This window comes from Pteropus alecto, unplaced genomic scaffold (genome assembly GCF_000325575.1).
Source record: "Pteropus alecto unplaced genomic scaffold, ASM32557v1 scaffold39, whole genome shotgun sequence".
NCBI lineage: Eukaryota > Metazoa > Chordata > Mammalia > Chiroptera > Pteropodidae > Pteropus > Pteropus alecto.
In genome coordinates, this window is record NW_006443568.1 from 8,307,825 (window position 1) to 8,326,296 (window position 18,472).

Genomic DNA, 18,472 nt, shown 5'->3' on the forward strand with positions numbered 1-18,472 from the left:
TAGAGAAAAATAAGTTGTCATTGAGTCTATGGAATGATCGGGATGTGACAGTGACAATGTCTAAAAATCACCTGTTATTTTTAAAACCTACTAGCACCAAGTTTTCGAACTAATACATTCCTCTCCTTGAAATAGCATTTGAACTTTTTACCCATACCTTATTAAAATTCATCCTGTTATATTCTGAATAATGACAAATATAAAATCGAGAAACAATGGTGTTGTCTAATATTCCACCAAATGGAAGCCCCATGACAGTAACTTTGTTTTCTTCACTGCTGTATCCTTATTGCCTAGCACGGCACTTATAACAAAGCAAGCACTTAAATTGAATAAATAAAACCACAGAAGAATCAGTTTATTCTCGCATGAACATAAAACTCCCTATTAGCACAGTTAGACTTTTAATTTTTTAAGTCAACAAACAAGACAAACTGACTGTATTCTGGGTTGAAGAAAATAACAGGATATGTTTATTTGTGAACCAGCAAGAAATAAATGAGAAAAAAATCCCACCAACAATTATACTTGAGTCAATATGAATTTTTATTAACACACATTTGTCAAAGTCTGTACAAACCGAAACATTCCTATGTTTTAAAATGTCCATTATTACAAACATACAAATAAACAAAAGGTGTTACCAAAAGTTAGCTACTCGATATCATGGTAAAACAGTGTCATGATTTTTAAAAACCAAAATTTCAAGACAGAGGTTTCTTCCTTCCCTTTTTAGAACTTGTGGAAAGTTAGAAAATGCATGGATTTGCTTTATATTAAATGCCAGGATCTTAAAAAAAGATTTAGTATAAAACTAAATATGTGTTTTTATATTGTCACTTCATGTAACAGAATTTCTCAAGTCTTTAAAATTAAAAAAAAACAAAAACCATGACTGTAACTTCTTTCACTCTTTTCCCCACAGTCAATGTATATGCATCTGAAAAATATTATCTGACAGTTTGTCTTTACCTAAAAGCTTCTCATTCAAAAGGTTATAAAACTGTTTAGCACTGACCTTTCCCTTGCTTACAAGGGAAAATTACATCCCCTACTAAAATGATACAGAAGCAACATGGTCCATTGTTTCTCTTATCAGAAGGAAGCCAGCCACCCATTTCCACATCTCTGTCCCATTAAGTGCATGGCTCCACTTGTGAGAATGCTATCACAATTTATAAGCATTTACTCCTAGGAAATGCCTAGCAAGTTAAGCTTACTGCTACAATTTTGGTAGATTGAGGCACAAATGTCATCTGCCCTCATGATTACCTCTAACTTGAATACCTTCCTGATTAATGATTCCACGGTAATTGGTTTTACTGTTTCATGGCACACTACACAGCTCTAATTTCTTTCACAAACATCACATAGAGGACCTGAGAGTATGGTTAGAAATGCAAATTTATACTCTCTCCTAAAAAAGTAACTCCATGTGCCTACTGGGTCAAGAAGGGAAGACAGGACACAAACAATTCTGGCTAAGGCCAAGCTGCTTCTTGAAGCACCTGTTTTCAATACATTTCAATTAAAAACAGGGAGTGTCCAGGGTGGGTGAGGGGAGTGGGGACAAGGTACAGTAATATAATCTCATCAAATGAGACTCAGAGTTCATACTTGAGCAGCTTGTGCTGACCACCCCCCCACCCCAAATGCTCTGTAGTTCAAATATTATCCTATTTTGAATGTGCTCATGTTTAAAAAAATGTTCTCTGACAATGGCCCAGTATGACAATTGATGTAAGCAAGTAAAGGGTATTTTTTCAAAAAAGAAGTGGCAGTGTAAGAATTTAAAATCAGTCACATAAAACAATTAGGAAAGGGGTGGGGAAGGAAAGTGTCCAGTACAACCTGGACAACCTTTCTTTCTGCCCTTATGTATAAAGACAGACTGTTCAAATCTTCACTACCTCCCTTAAGTATCTTCTTCAATGCTCTTCCAATAAACTCTCCAAAAGGCACTTAACTCCATACGTATGCATTGAATTGTTTCACCTTAATAATCAGTTTTTAAGACTCCAAGGTAACAAGAAAGAGAAGATTTGATTCTTTTACTAAAAGCTAGAGTAGGACTTTTTTTTTTTAAGAGGCATCACTTTTACAAGAAGAACAAGCTAGGCTACCATTATTCCTTTATCAAGAAAGTTTCTTTTTTTAAAAAATAAATAAAACTCTGGCTTCATAGTACAAAGTTCATACATAATATACCTGGAAAAAAACCCAAGAGTATAACCTGAAGCAAAAGGTTTATTGGAGAGAGAAAGCCTCATCCATTGTATGAAATCTTAAGGTGGCAGTTTTCAAAGTTCAGAGGGTGGCAGTGATATGGAATTAATGCTGAACTATTTGCTCATGGGTATGGCAGGATGCAGTGATGGACCCCAAAAAATCATTCTGCACATAACACTGAGCAGTGACCACCACAAAAAACAAAAAAGAAGGAAAAAATAGTACTGAGAGAGAGACAAAGCTAATAGCACTGGGAGAAGGTGGGGGACAGGGGAGAAGAGAGAATTGGGAGCATGAGAGAGTAAGAAAGCCAGAGAGCTTAAAACCCCAAACATTCAAGCATGCAGTCATAACACAGCACAAACCAGGTGTTTCCATTCAGCCCACTGCAATCACACAAAGGAGAACTGTAATAAAATAGAAATTTCTTAAGAAAGCTTGCAGTTCCCAGGGAACAGCCACGTTGCCAACCCTAACCCAGGAATCCATTTGCTGTTGCTGGGAGCCTCCTTGTGGTCTCTCACGGAGAGGTTATAGCTCCTGACTTCTCAGACTTCTTGCTCTTGGACAAGGCAGCTGCTTGCTTCAGGAGCTCTCTGTTTTTGGCCTTTAAAAAAAAACAACAGTGCAAGAAGGACGTTTTAACAGGATAGGATATGTTTTTCATGCAGATGCTAAGTGGACAATGTAGAGGGTCAGGAAGATATGAACAAATTCCAGAGGTAGAAACTAACAGAAAACTCTAGGGCCATGTTCAGAGGGAAAAAAGTATTCGCTGGAGGTTAATCAGTGTACTTCAATCTCCTGGGATTCACTGTTATAAAAGGATGCTTTGTGCAACACAAACAAACAATGGAGTGCTTTAATGCACTGGATACACAGAATTTGATTCAGACATCTGGAATCACATCTGATTTATCCAAAATCAAAGAACACATTTATTAATTTTACTGTTATTGAGGAGAAAAGGTCAGAATACATCCAAGAGTGAAACAATAAAAGATATCTATAATGTAGATTAATGTGATTTGTCAATACTTTGAGAAAAACAATCTAAGAGATGATCACTTAAAAAGAATCAGCTAAATACACATGAGTTACCACATAAAATAATCAGAGTCACCTGCAATTGTTCTGTGACTTCTTTGTGGGTTTTCTCCATTTGGTTCATTTTGGCTCTCATCTGAGATTCTTGGTATTGAAAATCAGCCTTCAATTCTGTGATCTGAGGTGAAAAAGGCAGAGTAACCAGAAGAAATTTCTGTGCAATGGAAAATGTTTTGGTATCAGAGAGTTAAATGGTTTATGAAATCCAGGGCTGTCCTGAAGATCCACACCTAAATCAAAGCTGGGGAATTCCATATCCTATTTTTTTCTAAAGATTTCCTGAAAATTACACAAAATCCTGAAGTAATATTTCTGATACTTAACCATTAGCAGGTTTTAAAGATTTAATGTATACCTCCAAATACCTACTTCCAAATAAATCAGTGATTATGATGCAATTTGACTGATGGTTTGAGAGAAACCATGAGAATAACTGCTGCTGTCATTTACTGAATTTTTTTACCCTGTTCCAGGCAAAATGATTATATTACTTCATTCAATTACTATGATAACCCTGTGTGGGATAATATCATTTTTCCCATTTTATAGATGGGAAAACCAAGGCTTAAAACGGTTAAGTAACATGGCCAAGATCATACATGTTAGCAAGTGGCAGAGCTAGAATTCAAACCCCAGGCCTTCTTCTATTGACTATGCTATTCAAGGAGCACAGAAAAGAAATAAATCAGAAATGAGATGTGAGCTGAGTTTTGAGGCACAAGCAGCAATTGGAAGATGAAGGAAGGAGAAAGGCAACCAAGCAAAGGGAACAGCATGGGCATAGGCAGAGAGTACAAGACAACTGAGAGCTTGTTCAGATGACTGATGGGCATGGAAACTGGCAGGAGATGAGGCTAGAGATAGGCAAGCAGGGCACAAAAGAGCCTGCGTTCCAAGCCAACGAATATGACCATGATCTTCAAAGTTATAGGGAACAATCTATTTGTTTTTTGTCCTTTTAAGACCCTAACTTTGCAAAGCAGTAGAAATAAGTGTTCGTTTTGTCTCTATTTTGCAAATATCTTTTTATTGCCATTCTGCTCTAGTGCATGAAGAAAATATACATGGGTCTGCTTTCACCTGACAGTCATGTAATAAAGTGGAAAGAATACTGGTCTTATCTATGGTCATGCCTCCCTGAACACGCCCGATCTCATCTGATCTTGGAAGCTAAGCAGGGTTGGGCCCGGTTAGTACTTGGATGGGAGACCACCTAGGAAGACTGGGTGCTGTAGGCGTAAAAAAAAAAAAAAAAAAGAAAGAAAGAAAAAAAAAAAGAATATTGGTCTCCTCCCATGAATCTCCACCTCACTGAAAGAAGAAAGCATAGTACAGTAGAAAGAATGGTATAGTCAGAAGAACTTGAGTTCATTCCTTTGTTCTGCATTTCTTAGTTGTGTGAATTATACACATCATATAATTTCTTTGGGTCCCTTTCCTCATCTGTTTAGACTGAAAGAACGTGTGCGAAGGTTTTAATGTAATATATGTCTGTTAGCCTTTGGAATGAATCACAGCATTCCAAACTTGGCACGAGACAACATACTGCCTCAGAAAAAAACAGCTAGTTGAAGAGATTGGAACTCTAAGAGGAAAAATATTGGAGGCACTCTGCATTTGTGAAATGATGATAATAATAATTCCTACCTAGAAGGGTTGTTATGAAGATAAATAAGTTAATATATAAAGCACTTAGAATAATAGAGTCAGGCACGCAGTACACATCCAATAGAAATCAGCTATTATTATAATTATTAATATATTAAGGCAAACATGAGATACTAAGAATTTGAAAATAAAAATACTAGACATGAGTCAGAACAAGGATATAAAAAGTTCCCTTAAAGAGGGAAGATGACTCTTAGACCAGAATAAGACTTTACTGAAGATAGTAACACGTTTAAAGGGTGGGTCACTCAGGAAGGAAGTTGTCAGCAATGGAAGCGAAGTGACACAAGAGCCATGAAGGAAGGCCTACCTGAACATTGTCCAGGGAAGAGGGAGACCTGGCCCACATATTTTCAGTATTACTGTCCCACAGACATGGCCATCCCAATAATAGAGATGGAGGCATCAGGTTCTCTTAGCCTGAGAGCATTAAAAATTCCAATTACACAACTACCTCCTCTTGTCCCAACTCATTGCTCATTCAGCACTTTCTGATTACAACCTTCCAAGGAAGCTCATGCTGAGAAGAATAGTACTCAGTTATGTGCCCCACTGTGAATTATGAGGGAGCATGGTAGTTTTATACATTATCTCTGTAAGCTTGGTTAACATGAGTTCTCCCTAAGAAGTGGAAGCTCCCTCCAAACGCTGAGAAAAATCAACTTTCTAAACCCACTAGACTGAAGTATAGATTCATTACAGTAATATAGTGCCATGAGTCATCTTGGCAGACAGCAAGCCTCTCCCCAGGATCTCCCAACCTTGCCACTGGATCTCTCTCAAAGCATCAATGGTAAGTACCCAACAAATATCAGTTAAATAGAGTTATTAGCATCACGCCCTATCCCACATGTCTTACCCTCGCATCATTCTGGCCTGAGAGGCATTAACTACACCATACCTTTTTCTCTTTCTCTAAAATCATTTGATCCTTTTGATGCAGCATCTTCTTCAGAGTGGCCACTTCTTCCTTAAGTTGGGCAATGATGACAAAGTGGTCAGTGCCTGGTGAGTCTAGAGCCAGGTCTGGGGAAAAGCTGCATGGAAAATGGAGAGGAAAAAAATAGAGAAATAAAACTACAAAGAAAAGAATATCCTTTAGAAATAATAAACCACGAGGTGTAGCTAGGTGTCACCCACTGTTGAGAGTGCTTTTAATTGCCAATAGAACAATAAACAAACATGATCAAAAAGTAGGTGATGTATTTTCTCAGGGAAGGAAAGTAAGAAATGAACACGGATTTTCCTCAAATTGAAAACTTTTTGTTACAATTTCAACAAATTAGAAAATATGAGGGAGGCTCTGAATTCTACAGGATACTAAAATAAATAAACAACAAATAAACAAAATAAAGTGTTTTATAAGTATAAAACCATTAGGTAAATGGTTTTAAAATGGTTTTATTTAAAAAAAAAAAACTAAAGTAATGCATTCTCTCTGTACAACATGGAAGACTAATGAATAAAGAAAAAGGAGAAAAAATACTCAAATATGCTTCAATGTTTAAAAAATATATGAGAAAAGAATGTAGTATAGAAAGGTTAATGGAAACTGTTAGAGATCAACCTGCAGAAGACACGAGGGGATAAAAACTAAGGTATAAGAACACAAATTTAAAGGTAGGTGAATATTTTAAAAGTGGAGCCAGGAAAGTGGATTGTAATTAATTAAAAACTGGGAGGCAGTTACAACAATAGATTGTTCAGAAACGAGCCTGGTAACATTGGGTATAGAACTGAATTGAAAATAGATATTTAGAAAAAAAAGGTTTGGTTTGCATGACATTAAAAAAGGACTGTCAAAAAAACAAAGGCTGTCAGAATGTTTCAAAGTGAAAGAAAGGCAAGAAAAAAAACAAAAAGAAAGAAAATGTAATTTACCTTGTGCTATGAATGTTTGAAAGAGAGAAATGCAAACTCATGGAACAGGCTGTTAAGATGCTAATGCAGGAACATTCAAGTGGAACTTGTATACGTATGAAAATAATTTTTGTAGCAGCAGCAAAATCTTCCACATTTTCAAGTTATTAGGGTAAATTATTTTTTTAAATTAGCATGTGCATTTCAAGAAAAAGATCTTTTTCGGAGGACATTATGAAAGGCTATGTACCTAAGTTTTAAAGACCAGCATCCTACTTGAGGAAAACAATCACTGCTGGTGACCAGATGCAATAAAACACTCTGAACAGAAAACTTAAGTTTTTTGCTGTCCGTACATAGTAATGGACAGCAAGAATAGCTGTAGTATCTCAAGAACAAAATAAGCTAAAAGAAGGTAAGCTTTAAGGACGCGTTGGTTAAACTAAAGAATATGAATGAGCTTTTTCCAAGTCATTCAAACGTAGCCTGGGTCATAAGTGAACACAAAACAGAAATAATGAATCTAAAGGCTGTGTGGATCTTTGCTTAGGCCTTTATAAAACAGGGCATTCCAAAAGGTTCACTCCTTGAGGTAGTTTTGTAGAATCATGCACCTGGCAGAGATGATGGGACAATCTGTGCCACATCCGCTTTTTTAAGACTGGCCAGACTAGTTGCTCAGAGAATAGGAAAGCTGACCAGAAAGATGGGCTTTATGGTTCCTTGCTCCCTGTAATCTGAATATCTAAGTTAAGCATTTCTAGAAGGTTCAATTTAAAAAGTTTAAAATCAGTGATACTAATTGTCAAAAAGACACCTTTGCAGAGTGTGAAATCAAGTTAATGAAGAAGGTAACAGGAAAGAGTAAACTTTACAGATTCTATACCTCCCTAAATAAATAAAATTCAGCCCTGGTAACTTATATGCTGGTCTGCTCCCGAACCCACCACTGACTAGGAGGGAAAATTGAGATTGGGCATTTTCAGAATGGAAATGATTCCAATGATTCTAGGGAAGAATGTGTTAGGTGGTCTCACTTCAGGATGCTGGGCCCTGGAGGAACAAAAAAGTGGTTGGCCCCAAGACTCTGCTGGGAAGCAATCCACTGTACCAACACAGACGAGACACTCCGGGTATTAGGACAAAGCAGCTCATAAGAAGCATTGCTGAGAAGGAGAGATGAAAAAAAAATAAAAATATGCATTTAGACAGGCTTAAAATAAAATAAAAATATTTAAATGAATCTCACTCTCTCCTAATCCAGCATCTGCATTGGGCTGTCTTTCTGTAGGCTAAGGAAGCATGGATCAGCCTTCGGACTGAGCAATACTGCCTTAACTCCAATTTGCCTCTGCTCTGCCCCTCAAGACTGACCCTTGCCTTGCTTGGAGGAGGCTATGTACAGGCACAGATAACAATGAAAAGCATCCAACTATTGACTTCTTAGAATTAGTGTGGAGTTATTTGTGGACTGCAGAATTTGATTGTTATTAAATCTAATAACATGTTCTTATCTTGTAAAGACAAGATTAGAATTATAAAAAAATAACAGTATTGCTTGTTTATAAGATATCAAGTGGCTAGCGTAGTGCCCCTAAGAGGTTCACTGACAACCAGAGACTAGTTCCAAAGCACATCCTAAAATGTATTACTGTTTCAGGAACTGCATATGTACTTCAAACGACTCACCTGTCTCCATTGGTTGTGACTGACTCAAACTTGGATTTTTTCTTTGGAATTTCATTTTGAATTGAAGACGTAGAAAGTGTTTTCTGGCTTTTAACGACAAAAACAGAGATACACACATTAGAAATCAAAGATAAATAAAACATCCCAATGAAAGTGTCAAATGGGACGAATGTAATATCATAGCTCTTCTATGCAAAAGCTATTTATTCTTGATTATTAAAATCCACCAAGGTGTTGATTTCATAGATCCTGGATGCATGGGTGATTTCTTTCCAAAGACCCCTAAAATTCTTAGCCTTAATTAAATATTACATGCCTTATTAATAATTCTGAGAACAGAGTCAATAAAATGTCAATATTAAGTATAATCTATCTTACAGTTTAAAAAGTACTTTTACATTCAATGTTTTACATGCCTCATTAATCTGTGAAGTATATACAAGGTATTATTTCTACTTTGCAGAAACTGAGGCTCTTCAATGCTAACTGATCTACCCAAGGATATACAGCTAGTTAATAGTAAAGCCAAGATCAGACACCAGGTTGACATATTTGAACTCCTAGTCCAGTTCTTCTTCACTCCATCTCTGTGAATCTCCTGGAGTCTGAGTCCCATGACAACTCTAAAAATCAGTTTTAGCCCTAATAAGTGGACCTTCTAAAACTGGTATGCAACCCTTTCACGTTAATAAATCTTTAATTGTTAAGTCCAAAGGATACTTCGGACCCTTTCTCATTTGACATCTTTTCAGTATTTGATACCACTGACCATGCCATCCTCCTCCCTCCCAACTTTACTGAGGAATGACTGACAAATATAATTGTATGTATGTAATGTGTACAATGTGATGTTTTAACATATATACACATGATAAAACAACTACTAAGATCAAGATAATTAACATGTTCATAACCTTATGTGGTTAACTCTTATTTTTTTATGGTGAAAATGCTTAAAATTTACTCTAAGCAGTTTTCAGGTACATAATACCATGCTAATTATAGTACTCTACAATACACTAGATCCCCAGTTCTTCTTATAACTGAATATATATTTCCTTTGACCTACATTTTCTCATTTCCCCCTCCACCAGCCCCTGGCAACCAACATTCTTTTTCTGTTTCTATGAAATCAGTTTTTAAAAAAATATTCCACATAAAAGTGATACCATACAGTATTTGTCTTTCTCTGACTCATTTCATTTAGAATGATGCCCTCCAGGTTCATCCATGTTGTCACAAATGGCAGGATTTCCCTCCTTTTTAATGGTCCAATAATATTCCATTGTGTATATATACCACATTTTCTTTATCTATTCATCTATCGAAGAACATTTAGGTTGTTTCCACATCTTGGCTATTGCTGCTGGATCACAGGGTAGTTCTTTTTTTAATTTGGGGGGAAACTACCATACTGTTGTCCGCAATGGCTGTACCAATTTACAGCCCTATTCACAGTGTATATGAGTTCTCCTTTCTCTACAACTTGGCCAACATTTGCTGCCTCTTGTCTTTTTAATAACAGCCATCCTATTATTGTGGTGATATCTCATTGTGGTTTTGATTCGTACTTCCCTGATGATTAGTGATGTTTTTAGCACCTTTTCATGTATCTATTGGCCATTTGTATGTCTTCTTTGGGAAAATGTCTATTTGGGTCCTTTACGGATTTTTTAATTGGATTATTTACCTTTTTTTTTTTTTGCTATTGAATTGTATGAGTTCTTTATGTTTTGGATATTAACATTTTATCAGATATATGGTTTGCAAATATTCACCCTGTCCTTCTTGAGTGCTTCTTGAGTTATGTTCTTATCCTCCATCTAAGAGAATGGTTTCAATAACTACTGATCATATCGGTTGAAAATAATGTTCCTCAGATCACCTACATCAGAATCATTTGGGATGTTTATAAAATGATACATATTCCAGGACTCTATCCTAGATCCTACTAAATTAAACTCTGGGTGGGGCCACAGGACTTTGCATTTTAAAATAACCTTTATTCCCACTGACTCTCATGTGCTACTCCAATGGCTCATGTCCAAAATTCTCTCCTGAGTTCTAGGCAAAGCTCCCATTAAATAATTCTTGATGCTTCAAACTCAACTTTTCAAAATTGAACCTCTCTTCTCTCCTTCCTATATTCTAAGTTAAGGATATAGCTATTCACCCAAGTAAGAAACCTGAGAATTATCCTTTACTCATCCAGCTTCTGACCATCTATCTGTTCATCATATTATCTAATTCTCCCTCCAAAGTCTATTCCTGAATCTGTTTCTTTGATCTTCAGTGTCACTGCCTCAGTGAGGTTCTCATGTTAACATCGCTTACCTGGACTCTTACAAAAAAACGCTTCTTCACTAGCCCCTAGTCTCTTTTTCCTCCAGAGCTTTCTCCATAATAATCAGGGTTAAATTTTTTTACTGATGCCAGTATCAAACTCATGCTTCTTACCAAGTCTACGGAATCCCTTTTCCTCTCATTCCCGAGCTCCCAGTCATAAGCTCCAGCAACAAAAAAGGACTTGGAATTCCCCAGAGTTCGGTGTGGTTTCATGTCCTCTATGTTTTTGCAAATGCTGTTCCCTCAGCCTAGGATGCCTCTGCCTATTCCTTATCCAACGATTCTGACTTATCCTAAGATCCAGCTGCAACACAAGCTCTTTTCTGAGACTTCCTTTCCTGACTTCCTAAGGCAGTTAATTACTACTGCCTCTCATGCCTGGACCTCGATGTTTCCACTGTGGAATTAACATTTTCATGTTTCCACCAAATTACACTACAATGATCTGATTACAGGTAGGGTCAATCTTCCCTATCAGACCGATACTTTTGGTGAGCAGCGTGATTCTTTTATTCATCTCTGCATTCCTGGCTGAATCTGTGGTTCATGAGAGTACTTAATAATGTTTGCTAGATGAACAAAATAAATCATAATGATACAAATAACAAAGAGTAAATAAAATGTACTGAATGCTTCCTATATACCAGTTATAAAACTAATCACTATGCATGTATTACATAATTTATCTTCACAACAACTCCATGAGGTAATACTATTATTTCCTTCATTTTGCAGATGAAAAAACTTGCCCAAGATCCCAAGAGAGAACCTGGCAAAGGCAGGATTCAATGCAGAGCCAAAACTCTTAACAATACCATGAAAGGAAGCTTAAGACAACAATGAAAAGACATCTCTTTGACTGGATCCCACCAAGATGAACCTACAACATCAACCACCTGGCCAAACATGCATAAAAAAGCTACATCCCTCAGAAAGTAAAATGTCCAATCTTCTAGGAGATAATCCAGTCTAAGGATGAGAACATTACATGTGAGTAAGTTCCACAAACTTTTCAGACACAATACAAATCAAGTCAGGAAATTCTGACCCCTCATGGAAGTCTCCCTAGCTCTTGGAAAAGACATAAATTATAAAGTATAATAAAGGAGATTTCTCCTATAGGCTAGTAACTAGAGAGAAAAGAATAGAAAAATTTCTACAAAATGGTATCTTCTATGGCTAATTGTATGAGCATTACATCTGATCTACCAGCATCTCTAGTCCTATCTTATGCATCTGGGGGTTACCTGTTATAATGGCTGCCACCACTCAGTCGACTGTACTGCTCCTTCTCCTGGTGGCTGGCACGGGAAGAGCTGCTCAGGTGCTTCCTCTGCTCTTTGGTCTTCTGAAGGACCCGTTTGTATGAAAGTGTGCACAGCCAGCACAGCAATTTCCCATCTACCTGAAAGACAGAAGACAAAGATAAAAAAGAGGGAACATAGTGCATGAGTACTACAGAACACAGGTACTGGGAGCTAGAACCTCTGAGCTAAGTCCAGCTCTACCATTTACAAGCTGTGTGAACTTAGGCAAGTCACTGGCACTCTCTCAGGCTCAATTTCTTCATCTCTAAAATGGGGGATAACAGAACCTACTTCAGAGGGTTGTCGGAAGGATTAGTGACATAATATAGGTAAAGCATGGTGCCAGACACATAAAAATTGCTTGATAAATATGAGCTGCTAATTTTATGTACCTTTTTGTTTCGTTTTTATTCAACTTAACAATCACAGACCAAAGTTCTCATAAGAATTTCAAAAGGCACAAATATCGCCATGGTGCTCTTAAGGAAAATTCAGCAGGGAGAAAAGAAGACAGAAGATGAAATATAAAATTTACACTTCAGTTTTAATACCTTATAAATGGCTCAAAATGGTATGCTGGATATCTTTTCTCAGACAGAATGGCTCCAGGAAAAGACCAATGTGCAAGTGGTTTTCAGGGCTCTAGTCCCTGAAGGTGGCCTACCATGGCACTTTGAATTAGAAAAAGTTGATCTTTTTGGCCAGAAGCAGCTCAGCACCAGGGAGCAGGGCACAGGGCCTCCAAAATCCTCTGAAGTTTGGGTGCCTCTGTGCAGCACTTAGGCTGTAAAATCGTTTGTGGGGCAGCTTGGTGCATGTAGCAAAGCAGCAGAGCTGGTCGGAATTACTCAGAGTGGGAGGAAGTGGATATTTTATGGAAGTTTCATCTTCATGTCTTGTTCCTGAAATTAGATCTTGTGCCCCATCTTGAACATGGGTAGGTCATATCATTATTTATCTGAAGTATTTTTATCTTGTTAGCAAAATCCTCTTTGCACCCCATCCCTCCAACCCATTAGCAAGGCCATCAGTCTGAATTTATCCACTGCTTTCCAACTTCACTGCTTCCATCCAAATAAAGCCATTCTCTCTCACAACTCCAAGAGCTACCCGAATAAGCACTGTAATTCCCCTCTTAAGTCCTTATAAACCATTTTCACCTAACTGCCAAAGAGGGCTTCTTAAATATAAATCTGATTATATCTCAACTCTCCTTAAAACCCAAGGGTTTCTCATTCTATCTAGTATAAAATCCAAACTTTTTACCACGGCCTATGTTGACCTAAATGTAGTTCTTACCTGCCTCTATAACCTCATTCCCTTTTTCTTTCTTATGTTCACTCTACCTTCTGTTCTTCTCATGTGCCGAGCTCACTCTTGCCTCAGGGTCTTTTCATGGCTGGTCCTTCTTTATGGAATCTTTGCCCTCCAGAGACACCATGACTGCGATCTTCAGCTCAAATGTAACTCCCTAGAGGTCCTCCTGATTGTCCAATTCCCAGTCACTCTCTACAATATATTCTATTTCTTTATAGCACTTACATCTAATATTTATGTTTACTTATTTCCTTGTTTGCTCTCACCTGCCTCTCTCTCATACACATGAATATAAGCTCTGTGAGAATAAGGTCTTTTATATTTAGTTCATTAGTATATTTCCAATACTTAGAACAGTGTTTGATACATGATAAGCATTTAATTATTTGTTAATGAATGTATAAATGAATTTTAAAACCCAACTTCAAGCTGGTTCATTTCAAGGTTATGGGATATGGCCTGAAGGCCTGATTTTAAAACACTCTGGAAGACCTTGCTCAGAAAAGAGCTTTCTTCACTGAAGAAGGGTTTGAAAACAAGGCAACCCCAGTGAACAAAAAAAATAGCACACCAAACCACAGGACACTTTATTTAAAGATCTCTCTTTTAAAAATAAACTTTAAAAATATAAAATTACCCTCTGAGAATTAAAGTATCAAAAAGAAATTATCATAAATAACACTAAGTACTTATTAAACACCAGATTCCTTTCCAAGGGCTTTACACAGAACAAAACTTTCATGACATTGAGATCTGATCAGTCTCATTTACAAATGAGAAAAATGAGGAAATGATAGATTAACTTGCCTAAAATCAGAAAACAAATAAGTGACAGACTAAGATTTCAACCCAGGCATTCTGAGTCCAGATCACCACCCTCAATCCCCAAGTTTAGCCCTCATAAAGTTTATGAACATGTGATTAAGGATGCCTTAAAATTTCCAAACTCTTAAGGTAGGATTATAACTAAGAAAGTAGAAACTTAATGAATTCTAGTGTAATCTAATTAAGAATATATAGGTACCATTAATTGAGTTATATTATCTGCTAGGCTCAAAATTAAGTGTTTTATATACCTATCTCAATTAAATCTCCCTATGTCCTTGTGAACTAGCTACTGTCATTCCCACTGGAAAGATGATAAAATTGATGCATAACCAGAGAACTCGCCCAGGACCATTCAGCTAGCCGAGGTCTGGGAGACTGCAAAGCTTGTACCCCAACTATTATTATATGCTACCTCCTGATTACTAATTCAGCTTCTCCAGTATCTTGATTCAGGGAAGAGGTACCTTGGTTGGCAGACAGGAGCATTCTGGTAACTGGAAAGTTATATCCTCCCATTGTAAATCAATGAATCTGGTAGTAAGAGTCAGCTCTTTGGAGCTTAAGCATCTTTGAAAAGTACCTCTGAGTACTGAAAAAGTACTCAGAGTTTCTGTACCGAATTCTTTCATTCAAAAAATATTTATTGAAGAGAATAGATCATCGGTTGCCAGAGGTGGGAAGTAGGAGAAATGGGTAAAGTCAAAAGGCACGAACTTTCAGTTATAAAATAAGTCATGGGGATGTAATGTACAGTATGGTGACTATAGTTAATAATACTGTAGTGCACATTTGAAAAGTGCTAAGAGACTAGATCTTAAAAGTTCTCATCATAAGAAAAAAAATTCTGTAACTATGTATGGTGATGAAGGTTAGACTTATTGTGATCATTTCGCAATCTATACAAATATCAAATCATTATGTTATATGCCTGAAACTTATATAACATTGTATGTCAATTATACCTCAATAAAAGATATATGAAACAATCAGTTCAGTCACTTTAAAAAAAAAGTAGGAAATGAAAACCATAATTTTTCTCAATAAATAACAATAAGCTGGAAAATATATTTCAGATTAATATTTTGGACATGTCAGAGAAGGGAGAGAAGGTAGTTTTCAAGAAAGTATGACTCTTATCAATCTAAAAAAATACATATATTTATTGAGCACCTACTGTGTGCCAAACTGCTAGAAATATAGCAGAGAACAAGATGGACAAAGAGCTCATATTCTAAGAGGTAGATAAACACGTAAGCAAATAAACAAGATAATCTCTCATAATGTTACATGCTATGAAGACAAATAAAACAGGGTAAAATGATAGAGTGACTGAGGAAGTTAGTAAAAGGTCTCTGTATAGAGGTGGCATCTGAGTTGAGACGTGACATGAGAAACCAGTTAAGACACTCTGAAGAAGGCTATATTAGGCAAAAGGAAAGCCCACACAAAGGTGGGAATGAGACCAGCATGTCTGAAGGACTGAAAGGTGGACAGTGTGGCTGGAACAAGGTAAGAAGTGAGGAATGTGATGGCAGATGAGACCAAGAGTCAGGTATGGGTCATGCAGGCCATGGAAGGAGTTTGGATTTTATTCTAAGTGCAGCTGGAACCCACTGGAGGACTTTAAACAGAACAAATATGAACCATTTTGATTCCACCAAGGTACCATCATTTCACACAGTGCTTTCCTCTATGTCATCTTCTTGTGGTCTTTAATTTTGACAAATAGAAATATTTAAAGAGCCAGATGGAAAAACTTGGAATACGATTCTATCTTGCTAAATTACAATCTCTCTTTTACAGAGTTCTACAGAATTCTGCCAACACCACTTCATTTATGTGGGATACTGATCACTATAATTCAGATTCTCATGAAATACTAACTCGTGAGCTGTTAGATACAATAGTCTACATATGATAAATGAAGAAAACAAAGACTGAATATCTTCTTCAAGTCAATAACAGAACTAGGAGAGGAAGTGAGAAATCTTTCTGTTATAAATATATATACCTTTTTTACACAATTGGCCCACCTTAATTTCTCTGAAAGAAAAAAAAACTCAAGAAAAACAGAGATTTACCTTCTTTCTGTCATCTTTCCTGTCAAATGCACACTGCTGCTTGCACTGTTCACAAGAATATGGTGGTCCATACTTCTTCTCTGAATTTGTGCAGCGCTGGCATTTGTTGCCAATAAATGCTGCAATTATATTGCAATACTGACAAGGTTTGGGCTTAATTGGAAAAAAAAAAAAGGGTCAAGTAAGTATATTATAAAATACCAATGCCTTTGTTAAAGCAATGATTCCTATTACATAGTCCACTAGTCATGGTAAAAATGCATTCCCAATTTCATAAATTTCCTTTTTTATTTATCAAGTGAAACCCAGTTCCTAACACTATATAAAGTGTTTTCATGTGGAAGACTATTAATTTTAAAAATAAAGAAACAAAAAACAAAAACCCATTAATGTATATGCTGGAACTTTTATGAGAAATTCAATAGAACCAGTTCTTTGGAGAAACCAGCAAATGCTTCCAAATTGCTGAAAAGGCCCCTTTGCCATTATCAGTATATAAACATGTAGGGAGAAGTATCTTAAAGAACATAGTATCCTGAACCCTAACACTGAGAGGAAAAAAAAATCATTCATCAAAATGAACAGTGAACTGTACCGAACAATGGGATCAAGTCATAGGCTCTACCTTTCCTCTCCACTTTCCATACTAGTTAGTGAAGCCTCCCAGGAAAATTACAATCATAATCCTGACATAGTGACTATAAACACAGAACTTCTCAATATTAAGTATTAGCTAAGTTTGAAAAGTCAAATACTAAATTTTTAGGATAAACTATTTACATATAACTAGTTCTTCTAATAAAAATATGGTAATTATATTAATAGTCCACAGAATGTAAGGTTCCAAGAGACCTGGGCACTCACTGGTAGGTACAGAGAAACCCTACTTACCGTTCCATACAACTGCACATTCTGAGCACACTTCTTGCATATTGTATTGGTTTTACTGTTAAGGAAGAAAAAGACACAAGGTTTCTATAAGAAAAAAGTTGTTTTACTCGGAACATCTGAACACTGATTCCTCCTTAAGCCTAGGAATGTGCTCATTGCTAAGTTCCAAGGTGAAATATTGTCTGGACACTTGGTTAAATGAAGGTTGAGTATCTGGCCAATAGCTCTTTTAGTTATTTTGTGGTTATCAATTTTATTAGCTCAGATAATATGAAGCTTGGTTTAAAATAGTGAGTTATTTTTAATTATGACATCTCCAAGTATCACTAAGTAAAATTATTAGATATGGAGAGGACTCTCAAAAAAAATACTTAGACTGAAAAGGACTAGCAGAAAACAAATTAATTCTCCTCAATTCAGATGAATTGCTCAGTAATTTGATGTAAAGATTAAGTATATGCGTTTGGAATATAAAATCAGAGATACTATCCATGTTGACCTTTCTCTGTCTACACTCTCCTGTATAGGTAAAAGTATATGAAATTCCCAGATGCGGGGAACTAGATACTATAACCAAATATTTTGTCAATATTTCCAATTTTTCTTATAGCCAAGCACTGACAGAAATTAAAATGACTTTTCACCTTGTAATGATCCAAAGGTCATAATATTACCTAAATGCCTGAACTGAATATCTTCAAATAGTCTAACCCTTCACAAAGGAAGATACAAACAAGTGCTTGATGTGCAAGAACAGTTAAAACAATATTTTGGAGCTAAAAATTAAATCATACAAAAATCCAGCCTATGTGTTATTTTGTGATTATTTTATCATACAATTTCTATGAAAGTGACAATAAAGTCAAAAGAGACAAAAGAAAAATCTCGAAGTAGAAAACATTTAAAAAAGAGATATTCAAACAAAATATTTTCCGGGGCAACTTTCTGACATTTTAAAATGGCAGTATAAGAAATGAAGTACATTGAAAGACCTCTAGAAAGAGGATTAGCAACAGTGATTCTGTGATGCTAAACATTTTGGTTTATACTTTTACTTATTAATGAAGGAGTGGGATATATATCTATATATCTATATAGATATATCTAGTGACTCATATCTATATAGATATATCTATATAGATATAGATA

General features: G+C 36.2%; 1 protein-coding gene and 1 non-coding gene across 3 annotated transcripts in view; one reads left to right on the forward strand and one right to left on the reverse strand.

Moving 5' to 3' along the window:
• Positions 1-522: 522 nt before the first annotated feature.
• FAM76A (family with sequence similarity 76 member A) overlaps positions 523-18,472 on the reverse strand; it is a 20,043-nt gene continuing 2,093 nt past the window's right edge. The window contains exons 3-10 of one of the 2 annotated variants that reach the window (XM_025041444.1): positions 17,324-17,378; positions 16,433-16,585; positions 12,147-12,304; positions 8,554-8,640; positions 7,902-8,030; positions 5,906-6,041; positions 3,353-3,454; positions 523-2,836 (exon numbers count right to left, since the gene is read on the reverse strand). In XM_025041444.1, the coding sequence (XP_024897212.1) occupies positions 2,750-2,836; positions 3,353-3,454; positions 5,906-6,041; positions 7,902-8,030; positions 8,554-8,640; positions 12,147-12,304; positions 16,433-16,585; positions 17,324-17,378 (907 nt within the window). In that variant the 3' untranslated portion in view covers positions 523-2,749. The remainder of the gene's footprint in view (positions 2,837-3,352; positions 3,455-5,905; positions 6,042-7,901; positions 8,031-8,553; positions 8,641-12,146; positions 12,305-16,432; positions 16,586-17,323; positions 17,379-18,472) is intronic. The other variant, XM_006924358.3, reaches the window with a different exon arrangement.
• On the forward strand, positions 4,456-4,574 carry LOC112473059. Its single transcript, XR_003043891.1, has one exon. It is a non-coding gene; the product is annotated as a 5S ribosomal RNA (ribosomal RNA).